We start from the raw sequence: 19,457 nt of genomic DNA, 5'->3' as shown, positions 1-19,457 counted from the left end.
AATGCTTACTTGCATTTTCAAGATTTCGATACCGTGCCAAAATTAAAATTGATCGAATGAATTTTCGTCAATCTACGTGAAATAAAGATTATTCTATCCTTCATAGTGGAACGCATAAGTAAGCAGGATACGAGGGCTGCACTAAAAGTATCGGGAATGGAATATTTCCACTGTTCCTCTCATATTAAAATCTTTTTAATTGAAAACTCCTTGGTTTTAAAAATCAAATACCATTTATTAATTAAAAAAAAGATTCTCGGTCTTGTCACGAGGTTTTGTCAAACTTGTTTAATCGTTGAGAAAATGGAATTGACCCGAGAAAATTCAAGAGCGATGATTTATTATGACTTTCGAAGTGGTTTAACACAAAAACAGTGTGTTGACTGGATGATTTCTGCATTTGGTGATGAAGCCCCATCCAAAACCACAATTTATCGCTGGTTTGCTGAGTTTCAACGTGGACGTGTCAAGCTCAGTGATTATCCCCGTCAAGGTCGTCCAAAAACTGCAGTCACTCAAGAAAATGTTGATGCTGTGCGTAAGCTGATTGAGGAAGATCGACATGTGACATACCGCGAAATTCAGGCAACTTTAGACATTGGCATGAGTCAAATACAAATAATCTTGCATGAACAATTAGGTGTAAAAAAGTTGTTTTCCCGATCGATACCGCATTCGCTCTGTGAAGAGCAAAAAGCAGCTCGCGTTACTTGGTGCGTCAGAACTCTCGTAAGATTCCACGCAGGATCCTCAAATGCTGTATACAACATTGTATCAGGTGACGAATCCTGGATATACGCGTACAAACCCGAAACAAAAAACCAGTCACGAGTTTGGGTGTTCGAAAATGAGTTAAAGCCAACAAAAATTGTTCGTTCACGGAGTGTTGCAAAAAAAATGGTGGCTACGTTTGTCTCCAAAACCGGCCATGTTACGACTATTCCTCTTGAAGGACAAAGAACGGTTAATGCAGAATGGTATGCTAGCATTTTTTTGCCACAGGTCGTTTCTGAACTCCGTAAAGAGAACTGCAACCGCCGCATCATCCTCCATCACGACAATGCGAGTTCTCACACCGCGCACAGAACAAAAGAGTTTTTAGAGCAAGAAAACGTAGAATTATTAGACCATCCGCCGTACAGCCCCGACCTAATCCCTAATGATTTCTATACTTTCCCTAAAATAAAGAATAAATTGCGTGGACAGAGATTTTCATCACCTGAAGAAGCTGTGGACGCCTACAAAACGGCCATTTTGGAGACCCCAACTTCCGAATGGAATGGTTGCTTCAATGATTGGTTCCATCGTATGAAAAAATGTGTCAAATTTCGCGGAGAATACTTCGAAAAGCAATAAATACATTTTTAAATAGTAATGTTGTGTCACTTCGTTAATTCCCGAAATTTTCAGTGCCGCCTATGTAGTAGTAGTTCCCAGCAGGGGAATAAACAAGGATCGTTTTATTTCAAATAAATCCTGTGCTGGGCTCCTGTGAGAAGGCAGTTTCCTTCCGGTGATGACGGGGCGATCTTAGGAGGTCAAAGTTGCACTGCACGCTACCGTCGCTCTAGCTCTCTGGCACCAGGAAGTATGACGACATCCTCGGTTCGAATCGCACCGTCGACGCCGTCGTCGCCGATCGTACTGAACGTGGATCAACCCGGTCGGTGGTTTATCGCGTTCCGCTCCGACAAGCTGGTTCTAACCCAGTGGGATATCCTGGAACACCAGCGCCGGAAAAAGGCACGTAGATGTAAAGCAGCACATGCTTGAATTTTCTAAGCCCACCAGAAGAAGATGGACTCATGATACACAGAAGATATTTTGCCCGGTTCCTGCTCTCATAAATAATATTAGCTTAAAGATCGAGGAAGGAGTCTATGAAGATAAATCGTAATTGCTCTACATTGTCCATAACGTTAAAAAAGCTACTGGGGCACGGAGCGCTGTCCTTAACGACCTCGGTTCTCAGCAGGGTATCTCATCGAGGGTGGTCCCCACCGTGACGCCACCGATCACTTCGGATTTGCATCACGACACTAGTGTCGGTATAACGACGAAGGGAAGATCTTCCACCGAGCGGATGATATTGCTCGGTAGACCGTCGGTCCGAATTACTCCGAATGTTGTTGTTCGGAACTTCTATAATATATGCAAGCTTATCTTGAAAATGTCGTAAGCGAGATTCAAGTATCTGTCATACATATATCTTGCGTTTGTATGATGGCTACCCGCCTACTAGTAAAACTAGTACCTTCTAATCTAAATCTTAATACGGCAAAGGTTCCCGCTGTTTTAATGAATTAATAACAATTAAATTAAATTATAACATTAATAATAAGTTAAATTGACTTCGAAATTGCGATAAGAAACCAAAAATGCATGTATTTTATCGCAGATCGGTCATGCGCTCTGAAATGTAGAACAGTAGTTATACCAGTGCAATGAAGACTTAAATCTGATTTCTCGTACAAGCATCACCGCATTCACTCTATACGCATATCCGAAGTAAAATAATAGAAGTAATAACATTAAAATTCTAGTTGAAAATAACGCACCATAAATAAACCAATCTTACATGTAAAATGTATGTACATATATTTGTGCACGAAATCCGATACAAATATAAAAACAAAGCTCTAAATCTTAAGCCAGTAGTTGCGACAGTTTTGGCCACGTTTTACGGCGCGACATGCCCAATGACGTCATACTCTCTGCGTTTCATACAAACAGTTCCAGGTCAAGGACGATTTATACGAGGGGTTAGGTTTCTGACTAAATAAACTATAACAAACACTGTTGGTCAAAAAGAAATTGTCTTAATTAGCCTAAAGTGTTGATTAAAATTCGATTTAATTGAAGTTTTTATTTACCCTTTAATTATAAAACTTTGAGGACATACAACTCCTATTATTAATGAATTTAAAACATGAAATGATCTTGTATCTCTGTACCTAAATTCAGTAGCCCTTATTAATATTACGCGTTTTCTTAATCAAATGGTTCAAGAATCGAGACATGTGATTAGATTTTTACTGAAGCTCTAATATGTAACTTCCATAATCTCTATATATAAAAATGAATTGCTGTTCGTTAGTCTCGCTAAAACTCGAGAACAGCTGGACCGATTTGGCTAATTATGGTCTTTAATTATTTGTGGAAGTCCAGAGAAGGTTTAAAAAGTAAATAATATAAAAATGCTTGGAATTAAGTAAAAATAACAACTTTGTTTTTCCTTTGATGGTCCCCCGTCGGGCGGATTCCTTTTATTTGTTTTAAGTTTATTTTATACAAAAGCATAGGTCTTTTATTTATCGATTGAGGCACTACGAAGTCTGCCGGGTCAGCTAGTATACAAATACAAATCCTGTTTGATACCCTATTAGCAAACCAAATGTAAAAGCATTATTAAATTTAATCAACTTCAATTGTAGTATTGAGCTCTAAAAATCTTCCTGTAACACCAATTTATCTTGTCACTTAATGAGTAAAAGAAGAATGTAGGAACGTCCCTTTTAGAGACCGTTATTAATCCCAATTTGGCGTGACGTCCAAATCGGTCTCTCAAGACGTTGATGTATCACTGAATTACTTGTGAAGAATTCCGTATCTTCAGTTATGTAAGGCGAAGGTGAGAATATTTTTCTCAAAGATCTGCATACGTGCTTAAATTATTTAATATGAAAACCAGTTCTAACTTCCAGTTCAGAAAAGAAAGACATAAGCAAAAATAACATATTGTAAATATATAGTTACACAGTCTAAGAGTTACACAGGGCTCATTAATGACAGCTTTCGAAATCAGATCCAAACATTGATCCAAAATCAAATGTTTCATATTATCCTTAATTTCAAACAGAATCTAGAAATTGTTTTTGATTGTTAAGAAAATCTGCTCAATACTTATGACCTCATAATCATAATAATAATTATCGCGGTTGAGTGGCAACCACTTGGCAGGAGAAGACCTGGTCGCCCTGTACACACTTGGCGACGCACCGTGGAGAATGAGATGAGGACTGTCAACGTGACCTGGAGTGATGTCAAGGAGCAAGCGCAAGACAGGGTAAAGTGGAGACAACTTGTGAGGGTCCTATGTACCAGCGGGGCACCCTAGGACTACAACAACAACAACAACAACAACTTATGAACTCTCACTAAAAAAGCTATTTTAATATATACCTAGTCAGGTCATAAATTCTGTCACATGTTTAATGTAAAATAATTGAAACAAGTTTATTCATTATGTAACCATTCATATACCAAAATTAACTTAACAAAACATAGATTCTTATGACACTAAAGTTTATTCAAAATGACCTCCGTGATTTTGAATACAGGCCTTCAATCTGCGCGGCCAGTCGTCTATCGCAGCACGAACGAGGTCCATGTCAATATCGGCGGCTGCCTTAATCAAGGATGTCTTGAGTGACTCCAAATTGGGATGAGGCTTTGAGCACGCCTTTTCCTCCAAGTGTTGCCATATCTTGTAATCTAACGGATTCAAATCTGGACTGGAGGAGGGCCAGTCTTCGCGCCGGATGAAGTCGATTTCACGCGCCGCCAGCCAGTCTTGTGTGCTCTTCGATCTATGAGCTGGCGCCGAATCTTGTTGGAATACCCAGTGCCTGTTATTGAACATGGTATGAGAAACAGGTTCCACAAGGTTCGTCAGGACTGTATTTTGATACACAACTGCATTCGTTTTTACACCTTTCTCACAAAAATGTACCTCTGTTAAACCCCAATAAGAAACTCCCAACCATACCATGAGCGAGGATGGAAAACGACCTCGTTGGACACGCGGAATACGGTTGCTCGCTTCTTCACTACTGTGTGCGTACACCTTATCATTTTGTTTGTTGTAGCTCTCTTCTACGGTAAAAATTTTTTCATCCGAAAAAAGAATTTCCCGATTTTTTTTCCCGCGTACCGCTTCAACAAAGCGCGGCATCTCTTCAGTCTCAGGTCCATTAGACGAGCATTCAAACGATGTCCTGTTTTTCTTCGATATGCCCGAAGCCTTAAGTCTTCATTTAACACCCTTTTCACCGTGGTTCTGCTTAACCCCATCTGAAGGGCCAACAGTTTCTGCTTACGTTTGGGATTTCTTTGAATTCGCGCCTTCACAGCTTTTATCACTGCTGGAGTCCTAACAGACCGAGGGCGACCACTTCTTGACCTGTTATCTACACTAGAGTCTTCATTGTATCGTTTGATGGTACGATAAACGAATCTTTTAGTTATATTCAAAATTTTCAGTATGTTAAAAATTTTAATTGGCGCGTAACCGCAACGATGCTACGCAATAACTGCAACACGGTCTTCTTTAAGCGTCCACTCCATATTTAAAAATGAGTAAAATTCTAAAAGTATACATTTTTATTTTCATGAACAATTCGAAATTCGAATTCAATAAACTTTTTTGTGGCCAGCATTCTAAAAGAAAAGTTTTTACTGTGTGACAATACTTATGACCTGACTAGTTATTTTTTACCTGAAATGTTTTTTTCCATAATACCACAAATTAACACAGAAGTAAAAATTACTAATTGTGGTATTTTTTTTTGATCATTCAGAATTGAAATTGAAATCATTCAAAATAAATTCATCAAATCAAATCAAATCATCTCGGTCTGATTCCCCAAGCCATTAAAGTCAAACATTGAAATGATAGTACACGATGGAAATAACCTTGAGAATGACCTTTCGCACTGAAAACCAATAATCTCACATACAAAAGTTCTTAATTAACTTTAGAAAATAGAGCAAATTAAAGCGGTTAACAAGAAACATCTGGACACATTTAGTAAAGCCTACAAAATCCAAATTGGTTCGTCTATGAGATCTCTCTTAGGGATAAAACGGTATTAGGCAGTACAGTTATCGAGTTTACCTTTTGTGAGAAGTTGTAAGGAACCTCGGAACGAGGTCCTAAAGGAATATATTATCCGCAAAAGGTTCACCCTTACCTGGGTCTGGATGATCATTAAATTTCCAAAAAATAACACAAATCTAAAACTTGGATTGATATAGAAGGAATATATATTTCAAAAACACTGTTTTATAACATACGGCTTTTGTAATAGAATTCAGAATAGAGCAGTATAATTAAATAAAAAAATCAAGCTGAACTATACAACTTTTTGGATACAGTTGTAATTTAACTTTAGTATTTGTCTTATTGAAAGCAGAAAAGTACCTTCATAAGCAAAAAGATAATAATAAAATATGGAAAAAATCAAATTTCCAAAAAATAAGCATTTGACTTGAATAAAAATTATTTAATATAAATGATCTAAGCTTCGTCATTGGTCATATTACAATGAAACGAAATAATGCAATAAGTACAATATGTACGCCAATAGCAACTATCATAGCATACAAGAAACACAATGATACAACTTTTTTTTTATTTCAGACGCTCTGTTTGCTGTCGATTCTTTGGTCAATCTGGTCACTTATCACGTACAAAGATTATGATCGTCTTTCTAAAAGTATTGAAAGAAAACGTCCTGCCGTTATCAAAAATGACAATACATTTATATTAATACGCTACGTTGATGTTAAGTTATCTTCAATTTTGCTATTTGAGAAATTATAGATTTTTTGTACTGTAATTGTACTTTCTTTAGAATCCATTAAACCGATTTATTTCTGTTAACTTTGTATTGTATTAGTTGTCGAAACCAATACGGCTTTACGTTCCAAACATCGAAATCATTAAAGTTAAAACTGGAAGAAAGTTAGAATCTGAAAAATGAAAGCAAATTTTAGTAGGCCAACAAGAAAACCAGACGTGAATTTTCGAGATTCACCATCAAATGATTCAAAGAATACTCCAATAAAACGCACAGGGCGTGTGTTACGTGAATTATTCCAAGCAGATCTAAAGAATCTAAGTCACGCGAACTGATATTTTGCCGCTCCTCATACATAATACATTAGGAAAACCTTTACATGCGCGCATAATCAGACTGTTTTGAAACATAACAAAAGCTACGAACACTTAATTCAATGATTTGTAAGTGGAACGTAGAAACACATAAGTTGAAGCTTATTCCAGAAGTGGAAAAATAATAATTCTATTCTGACGGTATTTTACTATAATAAAAAGAGGTAATGTTAATAAATTCTACAAATGTTTATCGATATGAAAATCAACTTTATTTACATTAATTTGGTACAAGACCATTAAGTCTTTAAAATTAAAACATGCACCATTATTTTAATAAATATTACAATGAAAATTGACTTGGAGTTGCGAATGTGGTAGTTTAATCTAACTTGCCAAGTCTTGAGGTAAACTTTTAGAAATTGTTAAAAAATCTGACAGACTTACAATTTTTCTTTTTAATTGGTAGGAGCCAACTTCAAACAGTTTCTCGGTCGTACTGACATATAAGCTTAACGAGTCAACGAAAATGAAAGCAGCGTGATGGCCAGTGGACTTAATGAAAAAATCTCGTGTTGAGTGATTACTGGAGCCCCTGAAGCCCTATATCTCCAGTAATATGGGGCTCTCTGGACATCATGTCGTAAATTCCGCCGCCCCTTTGAATAATAAGGTCGAAGGCTCAATTATACTGTTATATTGGTATCTCTATCCTTCATACCAGAGCTCATACTTCACCTGTACCATCATTATGCATATATCTGGAGTCAACCCTACCCCTATAATTCAATAAAAATCCAAATAAATAATAGTTAAAAAAAACTAAAAAACATGCTTTATATAAAATTCAACTAAAAAATAGAAAATAAATTTTAATAAATTTAAATTGAAAATAGTGTAGAAAATATTTATTTTTCAGTTAATTTTTTTTATAAGAGCATATTTTTAAAACTATTAAGTACTTTAACATCAATTCCTGCTTTATCGACTATAGATAAAAATTATATAAATTGGCAAAAATCTTATTTTGCAAATTGAATAATGGGATAATCTTATCAAATTAGTGTATTGTCATCGGTCCTCGATAAATCTACAAAGTTTGAATGAAATCTGACCGTTTAAAATGGGTCAAAATCGCGTCTAAAGTAGTCAGTTACAAACATACTTAGAAGTGAAGCTTATATACCATAACGCCTACCAAGCTTCATCTCTGCACTCCCCTAAGGTAGACTGTTAGAGAATGCCTATGGCATTAAGTCCGCCTTTATACTTTCTAGTATAAGAAGTTATAAATAAAAAATAAAAATAAAATATTATTATAAAGCGTGTACAAAAATTGCTGCAGTCTGTGGTCAAAACATTATTTACACTCTTTAGGTTCTGATGCTGAGCCAGTCTGGAAGCTTCAAGATCCTGGCTTCGACCAGGGCTACGCCTCAGAACGATCGCCTGAAGATGACTACCTTCCGCCCATCGCTCCTGCTGTCTCCCTTGAAGCTTATGAGGCTGAACTGCGCGCAATTTACCCTTTCATCACCGATGGTAAGTTCCAGAAAAATAACTATGGTCAAATTTAGCGATCTCTTCGTTAGAACGTTTAAGGGTTTCAAGGTACAATAACATATAATATGATTTTATGTCTCAAATATTATAATTTTTGCTTAATTATTCAGCTTCCTGATAATAGTTTATGTATTGCGAGCCTGTGATATGAGTTTCGGCACCCAAGCAGTCATATGTTCCGGCTTAATGGTTGAAAAATCCTTGTATCATATTCAATTATACAAATATCTCCTATCTGACAGCAGAATTCATGTCGTGGTGTCTAAAGGCTCCGGTAACCACTAGGTGAGCTGAGAGCTGGGCTACCCGTCTAGATCAACCAGCTTAGAAAAATATTTTTTTATAAATTATTGAATAGAACAATTTCGACATAATATCTTCACGATCCCCGATTGTTATGAGTCGACTTTATTATCCAATTCAGGGGCTCGAGGAGTTTGTTTTTAAAAAGATCCGGAAAGGAATACTAAGAATTTAAAGAAAAACATTTTCCAGCGGTATATAACCCTAACACATGGTTGATTTTTTGACGATCCTGCAGCGTCGATAGCATAGTGACTCTCGAATTGGAAATAGAAGTGACACTCCAATATTTTCATATTTGTGAACAGAACAATGCCACCGTGAAATCAAACAATGTGAACACAAATGAACCACTAATGGATTTCACTAGCTGTCACTGGCAAATTGAAATAAATATAAAGGTCGACGTATCGACCTTTACCGCTTTCGTAGTCGTATTGTTGCGTTGTGAATAAGAGTGAACTGTATTATTAGTTTGATATTTTTATTTATCTATAAGTGACAAAATAAAGAATTTTAAATTAATGACTATAAGAAATAAGAAACAGATGTATCGCCCTTGACGGCTGGAAATGGAAAGGGGTAAGGCGTCATAGCGAACGTCGCTCGTTGACGCCTTTGACGTTCCGAATTCAAACACGTATTGACAACGTAGTATACCAATACCGACTACCAAGTCGCATTGGTGTTGCGTATTGGTAAGAGAGCGTTATTCGCCTATATTGTTGATAAAAAGGAGATCAAACCGTAAAAGCATGTAGTTTTAATTACGTCCACTACTTGCGAATATCTAAGTCAAGTCCTTACGGATCCATCAGATCCAATAACCTATACATTAGACGCTTTCAACTCTAACACTAGGAGCAGGTTAGGGACCGCGCTCGTCGATCTCGACAAAGAGTTCGACGTGCAACCTAACCCATGCATCAGCTCGCTGAGTTTCTCGATGGATCTTCTCAGCGAGTTGCGATTCCGATCTGGTAGTAGATTAATTCGCGAAGCAGCTGCTCTTGAGTTGTTAGGTCTCCTTCGGAGGCTCTCGGGCAGCTGTTAGCAAACCCCACCCCTCCTGGCTGAGCCTTTGCTCGCCGACCTGTCCTGATGAAACTGGAAAGGCCTCCGGGCCACCAGTAATCTTTCAATCAGAAAAAAAAAAATCTAAGGAGAAACCAAGGACTCAATACTTTGAATGTTCATATGCTCATGACGCTTTCATGCAAACTGTTACCTGTTTTACTAAGTATCTCGTTTTTTTTACATAGGAATGTCAAACTATTCTAACTTTAACTTAAAAAAAAACAACAAAACGTTCTGTCTGTTAAGACGATTATTATTATTACGAAAAAATCCTTTATATAAAATTACTGTATGTAACTAAAGTACTTTCAATTCAAAATCCGAAAGCTGACAGAATAGAAGAGTCTTGCAACCATTAAGCCTTAATATTCCATTTCTGTCCTTACGAAATGTGAAATTCTATTTCATGCGTTATTCGGGGGCTTTTACCGGTGGGATTAATATAACTTCGCTCTTTGCTAAGAGGGTAAGCACCTTAGTCGTCACTCAACGTTAGCTCGATTCACTTTACAAATATTTGCCTTTGACGTACAAAAGAGTTCAGGGACTATTCCAGTAAAACATGTTTTCCTAGTGAAGGAAATGTTTTTGCTTTTTGTACGACTCGCGTGTTTAAAATTTACTTTCTCCGAATAGGGTCCCGACATGAGTGCTCAAGTTTGTTCCTAAACAAACGTTGAGGCCAATTGGCATCAATATTGATTGTTGAAAATAATGTAATTTGTTCAGTCTTCGCAAATCGTAAACATAATTAAAAGTACTGTATGGTTTAATTACGAAAAAAAAAACCTTCATAATTTTTTTTTTATTGCCTTTGTAGGCAGACGAGCATACGGCCCACCTGATGGTAAGTGTTTACCGTCGCCCATGGACTTCAGCAATGCCAGGGGCAGAACCAAGCCGCTGCCTATCACTTAATACTCTCCACAAGCCTCGTTTGAAGAAGGACATGTAATAGCGCTCGGGAAACACCGTGGAGGGGAGCTCATTCCATAGCCGGATAGTACGTGGCAAAAAAGATCTCTGGAAACGCACTGTGGATGACCGCAGTGGCTCCAGGTAGTATGGATGAACTCTACTCCGGTGGCGGGCGGTGCGATGGTAAAAACGAGATGCCGGTATCATCTCGAATAATTCCTCGAATAAATTACGGTTTTCAGTAGGACGATATGTTAAATTTTTTCCACGTACTATTACTTGTAAGCTAAAGAAAGTTACAAACAAGTTTTACACGAGTTTCTTTGAGAACATCGAAACATTATGGAAACCACGTAATTCTTATCTGGTAGACGCGCAGCTTAACTTCGCAAAGAAGTTTTAAATAATTGGCGTCGTGCCGTGTCAGGCGGCTCGCTAAAGCCAAATAAACCCTTACGAAAAGTTTCACCTTGTGTTTCGTTGTTAAGGTACCATCCAATCTTTAGAAACTTCAGTTCTATCGTGTCTCGCTAACAATTGCGTATTATTACACTTCGTTTTACTTGTAATGTAATACCTAATTGCTCACCAACATCTACCTATCACCTATCCCACTATACGCTAATAATAAATGAATTTAGTTACGTTTAGAAAAATGTTCAAAGGCATCCTCCACGTTATTAACAGGTAGGTTAATGTAATTGTTTAATGTATTATATTGTGATTTTTTTTTCCTTACATTATACCTTATATTAGGTTTCGTTATCGTTTTGTTTTGTCGTAATTGTAAGGAACGTTGTTATACAATTTCAGCACTATATGTCTTGTTTTGTCGTGCGCACATAACTTATGTTGCAAGCCAGATTTTGTTTCTTTTTATTTGTGTTTTTTTTATGTATCTTTAGCTTGTGATGTGTATTGTGAGCCTAATAAAAATATAATAAAATAAATTTCAACCCAACTTAACTAGTCCTTACCTGTCGCCTTTCCCAAATTATCACATCTGGCTGTCTGCACTATTCACTGTGTTTACAAGAACCCTCAAGTAGCTGACACCTCGGCTTCATAAGCCCACATGGCGCACTAATTAAAACTTATGAGATTTAACCGTAAAAACAGTTTTAAACATGTCAAAGACTCGCGCAAATCAATGAAAATACCAATTATGACGCACCGGCCTAGAACTTTGATTTTCTTTCTTCTTTCTTTCGTTCCTTTCTTTTAGATTTATAACTAGGTTCATAATTTTATTTGTAACACATTCATCCGGCGCTTTAAGTTTATTTTGAGATTACTGGTTAAATACTCAACTTTACACACTACGGTAGATATCTTGTCATAAAATCGTCATACACTACAAAGTACAATCAGATTTCCCGCCCATAGGTATTAAGATAAAGTAAAAAAAACAATTAAACAACAAAGCATTATCAAAACTGCAATAGAAAACTCCGAATATGTTATTCAAGCTATGTGTTTTACAATATAATTTACCATTTAAATACAAACAATCGATATATATATATATTTAGAAACATAAAGCTCTCCAGTTCATATAATAACCCCGCACTCGAATTAGCTCACTGTTCTGAAACCAATTTTTCACTTTATCAATTTTACGTCAACAGCAGACCAATCCATTGATTGCCCGATGGAGTTTTGGCTCTTGTTTTTCGATTTCGCTTCAACACTAGGCACCCGATATTAAAACGAACTTCATTCAAATTTATAGGTGGTTTCACTGGTGGTAGGACCTCTTGTGAGTCCGCACGGGTAGGTACCACCACCCCGCCTATTTCTGCCGTGAAGCAGTAATGCGTTTCGGTTTGAAGGGTGGAGTAGCCGTTGTAACTATACTGAGACCTTAGAACTTATATCTCAAGGTGGGTGGCGCATTTACATACTGGAGCCCATAGACATCTATGGGCACCAGTAACCACTTAACACCAGGTGGGCTGTGAGCTCGTCCACCCATCTAAGCAATAAAAAAAAAGGCGATAATAATAACAAGTTATTCGGTAAGTGCTTATCTAAACACCTCATTTATTTGAGGTAAAACCTTGATTACCGAATTAATATTACTGAACAGGTTGTTAATTCTATAAAGTACTACTATAATACAAGGATTAAGTTATGAATTCAAGCTTACGACATCTTATATTAGTTATTATGAAAATCTCTAATTACATTTATGTCATACTAACAACTTTTCATAAGCAATTGTTTTTTCTCGAAGCATTATTTACTTACTCAAACATTTATTTATGGCGAAAACCCGTATTTTGTACTAGTTTTTTTTTTTTTTTTTTGTAACAACTAAGAGGCAAACGAGCAAGACGGGTCACCTGATGGTAAGTGATTCACGGTCACCAGCGTTTATGCCAGTAATATTAACGAACTTCGACTACATAATGTAAACAGCAGATTGACTGATTTTGAGATCTCACAAAAGTTAACGATAAATAGCCGAACAAAGAAATCAAAATTAAAATCTATTAAAAAATAAGGTCAATGTTCCCTTATGTAATACGAATTCCATACCGACAGCCGTAGGTAGGAATTGGAGAAGGAATCCTTTATAGAAGTCCTGCGTATAATTTTTAAACAATTAGATCTGAAAAGTCAATCAACCTATTTGAATTATTTGTTTTTAATAAAACATAAGTATCCGGAAAAATCGAAACAAAAAAAATCGAACGATTGTTAACTTATATGAAAACAAGAAATACAAAAAAAATATTCCTCAACCAATAATAAAAAAATTAGATTAATAATTGTAACATTAGATTCAAGCAAAACATCACGTATTTCTTCCATAATCATCTTTCTATTAATATCTGTTTCAAGTTATGGTTTGTACGCTATGTAATTCACCATTAATAATACAATTAACTAATGACGTAACAATTCACAGCGTAACAGTCCATTAATATTAATGGAACATTATAAAGCAAATCGATTAAAGTTATTGTCACTTGAGTCCGCATATGTAACGGTGTAATTCAATATTAGCTCAACGAGATGTGTTTACAGATAAACATACGATTTATTGCCATGTCTCCTAGTCGATGAACAATACTGTTTGATGTAAATTGTGCTTTAAAACAAATACTTGTAATATAATATTGCATGTATCATTTTTGGATCTAACAATTCCAGTTTATATAAACTAGATGATGACCTGACCTGAGCTTTGCTCGGTTTTTTTTTTTGATAACGCCATCTTGTTGTTTCTTTAAAGCGATTAGTTGCCCTCAATTAAGAAAAATAGTATTATTATTCGCCAATAGATGTCGGGAAGAGTTGATTATTGAAAACACGAATAAAACAACATTTTCTGAAAATAAATCGTAGCTAGATCGATTTATCGCCCCCGAAATCCCTTGTATACAAAATTTTATGAAAATCGTTGGAGCCGTTTCCGAGATTCAGATTATATATGTACAAGAATTGCTCGTTTAAAGGTATAAAATAAGATTAACGCTTCCGCTAATTCCTATTCTGCCTTGCTAATCTACTATCAGTAACTTAGTAACGTTGATAATAGGCAGACATGCAGTTAATCGTGATGCTGTAAGCTAAAGCAAATCACAACTTATTTTTTTACGCCAGCCCCAACTATCGGTATAGAAGTCTCAATATCCTTTATTCTTTCTTATCTTCCATAAGATAAAAAAGAGAGGAAAAGATCAATGAGTTTATTTGTCAATCTGTCTGAGCTTCCTCAGTAGCACATCTTCCCCTTCGTAGTTGTAAGTAGATTTAATGTCTTAGGAGTGACAGTATTCAGATTTCGGTGTCTCTAAGCTCCGGTTTTCAAATGAGACAGACAGACGGGAAGAGCTCACTTGCGCGTCCAAAACTCTAAAAATATATATTAAAATATAAATTGTATCGGAATGAGGGCCCACACGCATAACCCCTTTTAGTATATTAATAATTTTCCACAAACTGATGGCCGCAGTCTGCAAAGGCGCCGTCAATCGAGATAAGAGGGTTTCATTTAATTTATGAATGAAACATGTAACCAAAAAATATGTCAAATATCAATTGATAAATATTTTGCATATAGTATTTAAAACAATGGCCGCGTTGTTTTAGCAACTGCAAAATAAAATGGCAGTCAGTGGCTGTCTGTAACTTTGGCGGAGAAAAAAAAAACGTTCGTAACAGTCTCGATTCAATATCCTAGAGAAATATTGGCAACATCAACAAAATCGAATAACGTTGGAACGGCCGGCGCTGTGCTAACACGATATTGATTGAAATATTGAACGAGAACACTTTATGACTGTTTTAATTAAGTCCGTCCTCGGGTTCTTTCCAAAAGCCACGCGCCGAATCATTAGATCAATAATTGAATTTTTATGTCAATTATTAACATTATACATTAGACACATATCAGCTGGTATTCTGGAAATATTTAATTTCATCATCTCTTAAGAATTAATGACTTTTCAAACATTCGGAGCTAGCTGATGATACGACCTCTTGTGAGTCCGCACGGGTAGGTACCACCACCCTGCCTATTTCTGCCGTGGAGCAGTAATGCGTTTCGGTTTGAAGGGTGGCGCAGCCGTTATAACTATACCTGAGGCCTTAGAACTAATATCTCAAGATGGGTGGCGCATTTACGTTGTAGATGTCTATGGGCTCCAGTAACCACTTAACACCAGGTGGGCTGTGAGCTCGTCCACGCATCGAAGCAATAAAAAAAAATTGCTTCTCACATGCTCTTTGATATCTACAAAAAATTACCAAAGTACTTTAAGTAATATTTATATGAATAGTGGATCGGTTACATTATGTGAGTTATTGTAACCCGATCAAGACTTACTACTGCGGCCGGGTTTATAATAATATCATATAATATTTCAAGTACTCGTACTAAGATCGCTTGTTCGGAACAAGAACGCGTTCATGCGCAAAATAAAAAAATAATTTCGAGAGTTTAATTTATTTGAAAGAGCGCTTTGTAACATTAACCGGCGCGAAAACAATTTGCCGTATCTGAAATTCACGTTATCCTCCTTTATTGTAACAGCACCGACCTCTTTGTCGAGAGTAAACAGGTGTTATCGCATTTACGCGTTCAATTTGTATGCACGGTGTAAAGCTCCCTTGGCTACCCCGACGCGGTATCATTTGCACTGCTATCAACCGCAAATAGAAAAATGCTGCGTGCGTCGAAACTCCCTTCCCGAGGATCGAATGTAATTGAATTGTTCGGTCGATTCCAATGGAAGACTCTAGAAGAGGTCATCTGTGCAATCAACAATCTCTGTACAACAGCTATAAGCTCGTAACGAAAATCCAATTTACATATCTATACTAATATTATAAAGAGGAAAGATTTGTTTGTTTGTTTGTTTCGAATAGGCTCCGAAACTACTGGACCGATTTGAAAAATTCTTTTTCCATTAGAAGCCGACATTGTCCCTGATGAACATAGGCTAGGTTTTTTATTTTATTTTTAATTATTTTTTTTTGGTTTCATGTGTGTTTTAATGTTTCCGAAGCGAAGCGAGGGCGGGTCGCTAGTGTTTAATATTCACGTTTTAATCGCATTTCAAATTTAGCTCGCGTGCTGTTTATCATTAATCTGAATTATTAATTATCTGTGTAAAACGTTATCGCCTAAAATTAGGGTTTAAAAAAACGAGTCTTTATATTTTGATCGTTTTTTAATTAAAGCAGTAATTAAGGTTATCGACTCGAAAACTAGTGGTCATTTTACTCAGTCTTTCCTGCTTATCAAATTTAAAAATGATTACTTTTACAGCAGTTAACAATTACTAAAAGAGTTCTAAGAATTTAACCGATAATTCTCGAAATTATATGAAGCAAACATTTTTTTGAACTTTTATGAGCCAGTTTCAAATTGATTGTATTATGTTATAGTAAAATTCATGTATGTGGTTAATAATTTTGTTAGCATAGCAAATCGCACCTTTAGAATTTAAATGGCTTAATCCAAAATTTTTATTTTTTGGATATACCCCAAAAACGTAATTGAAGAATTAGATTTTTTTTTGTTTTTCGATTATAGTACTTTAATGTATGCTCTTTATTTGAAAGAGATGGAAAGAGTACTTTGGTCTTTCTAGACTAAAAGAGACTATTTAATTTTATAAACTGATAGAATAAATGTTTATAAGTCGTTTGAAGTATAAAACTAATTTTCTTAATATTTTTAAGCCACTGCAATTGCAAAGGTACGAAATATTTAAGTAGTTTAAAAAATAATAATAAATATTCACCTAAATACGTTATCCATTATTAAATGAATTTAATTAAACTCTAGACCTGTAGATAGAATTATAGAAGAGACGACAATCCAAAAAAGCGATTTTCATTTTAATCGCAACATGTGCTTCTTATTTAAATAATATAAGAAATTAGCAGTAACAAAATCTCACATTCATCTGGCTCTAAGCCCATGTATTATCTACTACTGTGAGAACTGGAGACTAATATACATACTTATTTACGTTTAAATATTTTCATATACAGAAATTACTCACCCAGACAAAGAACAATCAAACTTGTTCGAATCCGCGACCCTTGGCCCTTAGCAGTGAAGAACGATTACTAATCAGGATGTATGTACAAGTGAGAGATTTGACATCTACTGCTACTGCGGTTTTAATTTTATTGTAACATCTTAAATTGATGATTAAGAGTGTGCGAGTCCGCACCTGTTCTAAGCACTTATCCAACACATGTCCACGAATGATCTCCGCGATATTCTGTAATTCCATACCATTCCATGTTGGTAGAGTTTAATGTGAGCCCGGATGGGTGGCTATTTTGTAATTTTTTCGATATTTTTAAATGTAATTAAGATTTTGAACTCATGTCTCGAAATAGGCAGTGCTATTAACATAAGCTATTGCGGGACGCCACTCCCACTTATTTGCGTTAAACAATATTAATCTCAACTAAAATTTCTAATTCGAAATCCAATCAAACAGTACAAATAGAATACAGAATTTGAAATACGATCAAAGCTATCACAGATAAATCAACAGTTGAATAACAAATTAAGCTTCTAGATTTCGTTTGAAATTAACTTCATTATGAGTTTATTTGACATGTAGGGACGACCCTCGTCACATCTCGCGAACTCCATGCTTTACAAATTTCATATCTACATACATAAATTTCGGACAATTGACAGAATAGAAAGCTTTAAACTTGTGATGATAACGATTTCACGTCCGATCCTAGTCGTATGGTATAATTGAATTTTCTAGCACAGGTGAAGGTAATATTGTTATTATGAACTGTATTCGACGGTTTTGCTTCACGAATATTGACTTAATTATTGTCTGCTGTTTTAAAAAAAGTGTGTGTGTCCGCTCCGACGCACGACTGGAGTTTACTGGATATAAAAAATTAAACGAAACAATACGAGAAATAGTTCTATATTACGACAACACGATACACTACAGATTATTAACAAATTAACGAGACACAAAACAAACGACTAACAAATATATGAAAATACAATAATGAGAGAAACGCGCGATCAGTACGAGGCTTTGTGGCGGACTGCCGGCGCAGCAGCCCGGCGTCACCTGCGATAACGCGGCCGCGCGTTGGCTCCTGATTGGCGCGCGCACGCATCACGCAATCAGGAGCCAATCAGGCGCATAACGCATTTCGTGTGACATGCTAGTACGATTTTGATTGGCGCGCGCACGCATCACGCAATCAGGAGCCAATCAGGCGCATAACGCATTTCGTGTGACATGCTAGTACGATTTTGGTCCCCATAATTTTCATACCCCGGGCCTATATATGTAAATCGATTCTAAAGGAGTAAACTCCAATAAAAAAATATCTTTTAGTATGTTGGATTACGTTAGGCTTTTAGACATAAACATTTTTCTGGGGTAGGGATATGTTTAGGGCATCGACGGTGACTAGCTCCTGCGTGAGCTATATAAATGTTATGCCACGATTCGAATACTTTCCAGTTTTTTTGACCACAGACGACTGGGGGTAATTCTCTAGCCCACTGAGTTTCTCCCCGGATCTTCTCAGTGGGTCGCGTTTCCGATCCGGTGGTAGATTCTGGAAAGCACGGCTCTTGCTAGGGTTCGTGTTAGCAACGTCGTCAGGTTTGAGCCCCGTGAGTTCACCTACTAGTTAAGGTTACGTTGAAATAGCCTCTTAAGGCTCTCAGCTTAAGTATGAAAAAAAAGGTTATTCTTCGTCATATGAATATTGTGATAATTATTGTATTTCTGTATTATTAAAAAAGAAATTGACGTTTATTTTTCATTGATTAAGAACTAACAGTACTTTACAGTACAAAAGTACTGGAGTGGAGACCTGGTACTGGATGTAGTAACGTGGGCAGACAGCCAACGAGGTGGACCCATGACCTGGTCAAAGTGGTTCTTTTTAAAAATTATCACGCCACGTTAACTGGTCCCGTGATAAGTTCGTAAAGAACTTGTGTTACAGGTACCAGATAACGGAAATAAATGTAAGATTTTTACTATACACATACATATATTTAATATACATCCATAACCCTGGAAAAGACATTTATATTTATCATTCAAATATCTTCCCTTGGCGGAATTCGAACGCGCGACCCCCATGTGTAGTGACCATGTCACTTACCACTACACCAGACGGCCGTTAAGGTTGGTAGAGGCTGGATGAGAAAGGCAAGAGACCGAAGAGA

At 36.3% G+C, this 19,457-nt stretch overlaps 1 protein-coding gene across 5 annotated transcripts in view; it reads left to right on the top strand.

The window, feature by feature from the left end:
* LOC101743084 (uncharacterized) overlaps positions 1 to 19,457 on the top strand; it is a 128,752-nt gene that overhangs the window by 48,154 nt on the left and 61,141 nt on the right. For all 5 annotated transcript variants that reach the window (XM_062671388.1, XM_012693248.4, XM_062671387.1 and 2 more), the window contains exon 3: positions 8,273 to 8,437. In XM_062671388.1, coding sequence (XP_062527372.1) covers positions 8,273 to 8,437 — 165 coding nt within the window. The remainder of the gene's footprint in view (positions 1 to 8,272; positions 8,438 to 19,457) is intronic.

This window comes from Bombyx mori, chromosome 12 (assembly GCF_030269925.1).
Source record: "Bombyx mori chromosome 12, ASM3026992v2".
In the NCBI taxonomy this organism is placed as follows: Eukaryota; Metazoa; Arthropoda; class Insecta; order Lepidoptera; family Bombycidae; genus Bombyx; species Bombyx mori.
This window is presented reverse-complemented; position numbering and strand designations above follow the sequence as displayed.